A 7,751-nucleotide genomic window follows, 5' to 3' on the forward strand; every position below is an offset into this window, starting at 1 on the left:
CCTACCAAACAAATGGCACCCAGCTGTCAGTCGGAGAGGTGCTATGCTTTATGGATGTCCTCACGCGATCGTCATTCTGCTACATTTTGAGAGAATTTCAAAATTTGAATGACCGCTTCTGCTCCCGACAATCTTACAGTTGAATTGGAGAAAGGAGGCCAACAGGGGGAAGGTTCAAAATTGGCAATACGAAATGTTTCTCTGGAAAGTCAGCATCAACATCATAAAACTCTAGAAAAAGATAGATTTTAAAACAAGGTCCATCCAGTCCATTCCGAAATCTTGGGCCTGCCTCGTAACGGGTCATCAAAAGCGAACAGGCAAGGGTTATTAGGCCCCATCTTCCTGTGCTTTTAAAATATTTCATTGTGCTGCAAAGAATCATTTGGTTTCCATCAAATTTCACTCTGCACTGAACTTTTGGAGGAATTTTAATGTGATCGTTATAGATACCTTCAGAAAAAAGTTCACACTGATGCAAAGAATACATCTTAACACTCACTTAAAACTTCAAAGCCGGCCCTGGCTGGCGTAGCTCAGTGGATTGAGTGCAGGCTGCGAACCAAAGTGTAGCAGGTTCGATTCCCAGTCAGGGTACATGCTTGGGTTGCAGGCCATGACCCCCAGCAACCGCACATTGATGTTTCTCTGTCTCTCTCTTTCTCCCTCCCTTCCCTCTCTAAAAATAAAGAAATAAAATCTTAAAAAAAAATCTTCAAAGCCCTTAGCTTCAGCATTCACCCTAGAAATGGAAAAGAATAATTTTTTTAGCATTTTCCACTCAGATTCAGATGAAAAAAGGCATCTTTAACCAAGGGAAGACACACAAGGACAGGGACTACGTCTTCTTATTTGCGACTGTATCTTGGTGGCAAATAAAATCCCAGGCAGGTGCTGGGCAGTCCATAAATACTGGAGTAAAGCGGTGTCTCGGTGCCCTAACTCAATAATATGTAGCTGGCTATAAGCATTGATCCCAAATAAGCACAACCACGGACAGTGGCAGATTAGCATTCAAAACTCTTTACATGTTTGTAAAAATATGTGTATTTAAAATTGTGCTATCTCACATGCCATTCATGCAGTCAGTGGTGCCCCAAGACAAGCGCGTCAAGTGAAGTCTCCACCAATGAGGAGGAGGACAGTGTGTATGAAGCCCTAAGGCGTGTGCACTACTGCTGGGCCTAAGAGACACTATGGAGCTTAAGAGAATATGCGAATGTGAGCATCCAGCGCACAGACCCTGCCCACGGAAGTCTCAGAAGCCAAGAGCGGGGATGGCCGCAGCAGCACAATGTGGCTAGAGAGATAAAAGGGAAAAAATAAGCCAGGTTATAAACGCAGGTCTTAGAAACGTCTTCTCTCCGTTGCTTACTTCATGGCACATCTGTGTCTTCAATTTGTAAGTGAGCCTGTTCTCCTTACGTGCAAATACATTCTAGTGGAACTTCAAATGGGTGTGTTTAGTTCGCTTAGACTGCAGTGCAAGCCACTCTTAGAAGGGAGAAACTGGGGGGTGAGGGACGGCGTAAGTTTTACATTTTCTTGCTCGGTGGGTGAAGGTGTTACTAGGATAAATCAAGCTTTGAGTGCTTTCGACGTTGTGAAATGCTGTTTTCAATTTACATTCTTGAACTAAGAAAGGCTGAAGAGGTTTTTTTGTTTTTGTTTTGGGGGTTCTCAAACTAAGAAATGTTGAAGAAGGTTTTTTTGTTTGTTTGTTTTTTGGTTTGTTTGTGTGTGTGTGTGTGTGTAGCCATAGTATTGGTTCCAAAATTCACTGTCATTTCTAGCAAGCAAAAAATGGGCCCCATCATTGAGAAAACATAGAAAATTCTTTTATTTTTGTGCCTTGTGGAGTTAGATGCGTGTTTAGGGACGTAAACAGATAATCCTGGTGCATTTAAAGGAGACCATAGTTAAGTCCCAGGGTGTGGGGCGGATGCCTGAGGGGAGAAGCTCCAAATTTATGGGGACTTCGCATGCCCCCTCTCCCCTACACACTCAGTATCCCCCCCACCCCCACACTCGAGCCTTGCACACGTAGCCCAAGAGCTGTGTTGCTCTTCGGGAAGAATAGATGTAAAATTCCACCCTTCAGAAGGCTGAAAACGTGGCTGCGGTGGGTGAGGAACCTGTGCGATTTAGAAATGAATGCGTCCGCCCCAAGAGCCTTTGGTGTGCCTCTTTTGACTTCCTCTATTTCGCTTCCTTCGGTCTGATCAATTCAAAATTTGCACAAGTCCCAGACAGGACCCTACGGCCTTTGGCTTTTAAGCTCCCCTGGCCTGTTTCCTCCTGGGGGGCGGGGAGGAAGTCAAGGAAGCGGGGGGTGGGGGGGCGGGTGTGTGCAGTGGCCCGATCCCCCATTCTAATGGTGAACCTCAGGTCCCCATCGTGTCTGCGAAAAAGATCGTCCTCTCCAAGCTCTATCTCCTAAATAGCAGCGTAAATTCCCAGACTGACTCAGAAATACCCCCAGCGCTTCTGGGAAGATTCTCCCCTGGGAAGAAAAAAGAACTCTTCCCCAAATACAAAAAAAAAAAAATGTAGTCTCTCCCACCCCCCATTCCCATGTGCAGTTTAGTGCGGTATGTGCGGAAGCTTCTGAATTTGCCCATCCCACACGCACCAAGCCGCCAACATTCAATTATTACCAGATTTTTCATTTCATTTTTTTTTTTTTGGCTACGTTTTAGTTTTAACCTCCCAGGAGAGAAAGGTCTTCTCTTCCATAAGTTGATTTCATGAATCATTTTATTCCCCTTAAAGCTCATTTTTCTCTTTTCAACTGAGGAATGCTGGAGTTGTGCCGATTTAAAATCCTACTCTGTCTTTGCATTATTTGAAAAATGCACACAGGAGAAACCTATAGAGCCCGGTCTGTGTGTGCCTTGGCCATTTTCATCCCCCCCACACCCTTCCTTGCAGCAGGAAAAAAAAAAAATGCAGGGCTGGAGGGCCGGCTCCCAGCCCTAATGTTCATGTTTCTCCCGCCCGCTCCGGGGCAGGCGGGGGCCCTTCAGGTTTTGTAGCCCAGGTACACTCCCTTCCCTTGCAACGCAGATGAAGGTTTTTAGCTGCTGGTGCAGTTGACTAGCTAAACCACAGGTAAATGGTTTCCTGTGCATTTCTCAAAATAAGTGTTGAGCAAAGGAAATGAAATCGGCCATTTTAATAATGATCTACCACTTGTGCTCTCCATCTCTCCCTTCAGAGAGGATGTTCTCGCAAGTCAGTTTTGGGGTGGGGGGCGAGCTTCCCTTGGACACTTGCTTGTCCTGTGAGCCTTCAAGATATTGGGTCAACTGTTCTTAAATGTTCCCCTTTAATAACTGACCCCCTAGAGCCATCTTTCTGCACATTAATGCCCCCAAATAGCCTGGCTTTTACCCAGTCACCCGTTAAAATAGGTGCTTCAAAGTGATTGAGAATGACTGAAAGCAAGCCCCCCAAAGAGCCAGTGAAACCCTAGCCCCACTAGTGTCCAAAGGCTTTATTATCCAAAGGATTTAATTGTTCAATTCTATTAACTGCAAAGGCACTTATTTTATGGAAACAAATTTCCAGTGTTGAATTCTAATTAGAGAACCAGCCCCTAAGAGGAAAATGTGTAGAAGTTTCATAAAGCTGCTATTAAAAATATACCTTCCCTTATGTGCTATTACAATGTTGGCAACTGGCTAAATAGCCCAGTCCAATTTGACACCGAAACACTTTTCTTGATCAGACACAATTCAGCATTGGGTGTGTCACCTGCAAAATGCATGTTTTATCAATGTTTTCATGCAACTCAGGCTAGGCATTCATTCGACCAGCCTGAGGAAATGACCTCCCAATTACCCAGCTCGGAGAAGGTATTTCACATACCTGGGTGAAGCCCCTTTTACCCGATGTTAATCCCTTCCCCACTCCCCAGTGAGACCACATGTCCGGCCCTTTTCCAAAGGTTTCATCTGAGAATAAGCCGCTCTTTCCAGACACCAAACAGTCACACCAGCCAGGTTTTAAAACTTTTTATTTGCATATTAAAAAAATTGTGCATTCCAATAATTAAAATCATTTTAACAAAAAAAAAATGGCACTCTGATTAAACTGCATCTTACAGCCTGCAGGACACCTTGGACCAGCTTGGTTTTACTCTAGATTTCACTGTCGTCCCACCCAGCTTCTTCCTTCACCAACATGCAAGTTCTTTTCCTTCCCCGCCAGCTAGAGAGGCAGATGGGAGAGGCAGGTGCGGCCTTCATTGTCAGTAGTTCTGATGTGAAAAGGGGCAGCACAGTCATTTAAACTGATCCAACCTCTTTGCAGCTTACAAAGTTAAACAGCTAAAAGAAGTAAAATAAGAAGGCAATGCTTGTGGAATGTACAGTGCATATTGGCGGTGCGGGCCTCATTACGATTCGCCTGCTTGCTTCTCCTGTTCAATCGCTGTGGTCAGAAAAAAAAAAGATGGAGGGGATCGGTTACACGGATTCAGTGTGGCCTAGTGTAAGATCATAGTATTCATTTAAAACACTTTCCTAACTGTAGAAATCCTGAGTATCAATAGCCATTTCATCATGAAGGCTTATATTAATTAGGACCAAATAGACAAAAGCGTATACATATTTATACAGCATATTAATCATTGCACCAATTATTAAAGCCATGTTTATCGGCTGCAAAAGCATTTTTAATTAAACTTTCCAGGCCACATTCATCAGGAATCATGGGCTCTTCCCCCGCCCTCCCCCCCTTCTCCCGGCCCCTCCCATCCTCCGTCTCCCGCCCCCCACTCCCGCCCAGCCTTTTGGGGGGGGGCGGGGGCTTGAGCTTACTTTCTTTGGAAGGCAGTGGATTTTTCTCTTGCGTTTCTGTCTTCTTCAATTTCGACTTATCGAATTTCTCAATCTCGGCCATATCGGGTTTATCAGACATGGTTGCTGAGGAAGCTGCAATACAAAGCCAAGGAGGGAGTGTGAGGGCTGAGCCACCCAGTCTCGTTTCTCCAGGCTTAGTGCGCTTTGGCCCTCGCATTCCCAGCCTGAAACCCCACCTCCACCTCCTTCCGCCGTCATTCACGACTAAAAGCCCCTTCGTTCTACAAAAGAAGTCCCCCAATCCCGTTGCAGTATTTCGAAATGTGGGGACCAGCCTGGGAAAATGGCTCTCGTATTCGGAGGCCAATTGAGTGCTGCGGTTAACTGCAACGTTTTACCATGAGAATCTGGCTAGGAGGAGAGAGCAGCGAGTTTACGGGGGAGAAAATCGAGTAAAAATTCTTAAAATAAAGGTAAGGTTGCACAAAAAAAGTGTTTCCATTTCCTGCTGGTGCTCTCTCCCTGCAAATGTGCAGCCAGTGCCGCTTTCCTTTGTGACAAAGGCGGCGCCTCCGACCACCGCCCTACCCGCTTCCTCCGCGGCGCGCAACAATGCAGCCAGCCGCACAAAGCTGCCCCCCGCCCCCCAAATCATCCTCCTCCGCATCCAGGGTCAGTACGGAAGCCTCTGCACCCAGTCTCCTGCAAGGGCTTTTTATTCCCTTCCACCTCATTGGCCAGGAAGCCACCCGAGGCTTGAGAAATGTAATTCTTGCACCTCCGGGCTAGGATGGGTGTGAGTCGGAACAAAGAATCTTTCTGTCCCTGATTTATTGCCGCCCAGGAGGTAATGGAGAATGCCCCCTGGGGGGCGGGATGGAAAAAGCGTTCCCAGAACGCTGCTCAGCAAAACACCAGGTTATCTTTTTTTTTTTTCTCGTTTCTGTGGCTTTTTTCTTTAAATTGAATTACCCCGCTCCCGGCCGCTTAACCGGTATCTGCAAGGAATTCGGCATTCCCCAACTGCCCAAGGCAGCCCGTGTCGGGAGGGCCACGTGCGGTCCGCTTTAGCAGTGCCGCAATGGGGATGCGGGCGCCGCAGGGGGAGCGCGGGCGCCGACAGGGAAGAAAGCTGGCTGTAGTCTAGTGCAGGGGCCCCAGGGCTCACCCGAAGGAGGCGCACAAACGAGAGAAGAGTCCAATCTGCTCGGGGATCGCCGCCGAATGCCGAACGGGGGCGGCGGGCACCGCTATATGCGCGCCGGTATGTAAATGAGGTGATGTCACCGTCCGATCGCTTAACTCCTTCGCGCCGGGTCCCGGGCGGCGTCCCGGGTCGAGGGGGAGGGGGCGGCTACCTGGCATTTGAGGCACCCACCCACGTCCACCCATGCACTCTAAGTGCAAAAAAATAAAATGAAATAGGCATAAGCAAAATCCCAGTCTCCAACACGTCCTTCATCATGTCCTTTCCCCTATTTTGTCTGTTTTATCGTAATGGATTTTTGCCACAGCCTCGCAAATCTGCTCGTAGGGAACGGAGCAGGATATCTAAGGGCCTGAGTGGTACGTAGAGGGACCGGCATTCCTTTACAGCAAACCTGGCTTTGTCTGATACAGCCATCTGCAAGCTAGGGTGCGGTGTAACCTCGTATGAGGGCCACGGCCACGGCCACGGCCACTGCAGGGGTGCGATTCGTGTGACTCAGCTTTCAGGCCGGTGAGGGCTTTCGCTCCACCCGGCCCTCTTTGTCTGGTCCTTGGTCTTCTTCCTGACTTGTGTGGGAGATAAGTCACCCTACGGTGCTTTTTTCAAATGCACTGTGACATGCATTTTTTTTTCATCGCTGTAATTTTGTGAAGAAATCCCAGATGAAATAACTGGAATATTTGCTTGTTTGAGGTTAATTTACCTGGCGTCTATAAAGTTCAACGCCTCTCTCTTAGGGAAATAAGTCAAGTTCAAGCTCTGGTATTGACTTACATCTTGACAGTGAGGAAGTTCTTTTACTTTCCTGTTCCTTATTTTCCTAAATTATAAAAGTGATTGCTAAGGAGGGCTGCGGTGAATGCCAAGTACAAGCAATCCCTTTAGTTCTAAAATGTGAAGATGAAATTTAAAAATCGAATTCTATCTCGAAGGGAGACTTTTTCAGCACAAGACGTTTGCGAAGTACGCTTGTAAATTACCTCCGGAAATACGGAAAATTTAGGTAGCGAGAAGCAATTTTCAAAATGGCACCTGACTCTGTGTCAGTGACCCCCCCTTGCTGCTGAAACTAGTTACAAATGCCACGCCCTGCCCCTGCAAATAAGCAAAGGGAAGTAAAAAGGCTTGCAGGTTGAAAAGGGCCTCCTTGAGATAGTTTTGAGATGCAAAACAGTACGAACAATACTTCTTTCCCTTTTCCGCACCCCGAAGGAACGTTTCCACAAACCCCCTGCTAATCACGTTTCTAGCGGATGCTTTGTCTGAGGGGGATTAGAGTCGACTGTTTATAGACCCTTAAAATCCTGTGCCTGGGCAGCGCGGACTTCCCCATTTCTTTATGCACTTGACTTCTTCTTGGGGCACAAGGGAGGAGCAGACTCGATTGTCTGGTTCCCCAGTTCGAGCTCTGGTGGGTGACTGCCATTCTGCTCTGGACCTTCCCGTGCGGACAGGGGATGCCACTTCTCTGGATATAGGACCCCTGACTCTCCCCTAATTGGCTGGCCCGAAGAGAGTCCACCTCGTTGTGAAAACTCCGAAAAGATCACGCAAGGGTGCATTTCTGGCCCAGGTCAGCTGCCGGCTGCGGCATACCGACACCATTTCTGTAGCTTCCGCGATTCCATTCCCCTTCACTCCGCGTCTGTCCAGAACCACTCCTTTCCTCCCCGTGCCTCCCATGACAAAGGAACCACTACCAGCTTGTTTCTTCTCCTCCAAGCTTTTGCCTTAGA

The 7,751-nt window shown here is 47.5% G+C and overlaps 1 protein-coding gene across 1 annotated transcript; it reads right to left on the bottom strand.

Moving 5' to 3' along the window:
- Window positions 1-4,001: 4,001 nt before the first annotated feature.
- Window positions 4,002-6,112, bottom strand: TMSB4X (thymosin beta 4 X-linked). Its single transcript, XM_045855951.1, has 3 exons — window positions 5,974-6,112; window positions 4,824-4,937; window positions 4,002-4,434 (listed from the first exon to the last, which is right to left on the bottom strand). The coding sequence occupies exons 2-3, from the start codon at window positions 4,921-4,923 to the stop codon at window positions 4,400-4,402; spliced, it is 135 nt and encodes a 44-aa protein (XP_045711907.1). The 5' UTR covers window positions 4,924-4,937; window positions 5,974-6,112; the 3' UTR covers window positions 4,002-4,399.
- Window positions 6,113-7,751: the final 1,639 nt, after the last annotated feature.

Source organism: Phyllostomus hastatus, unplaced genomic scaffold, assembly GCF_019186645.2.
Source record: "Phyllostomus hastatus isolate PE091 unplaced genomic scaffold, TTU_PhHast_1.1 phas_scaffold_12, whole genome shotgun sequence".
Taxonomy (NCBI): domain Eukaryota; kingdom Metazoa; phylum Chordata; class Mammalia; order Chiroptera; family Phyllostomidae; genus Phyllostomus; species Phyllostomus hastatus.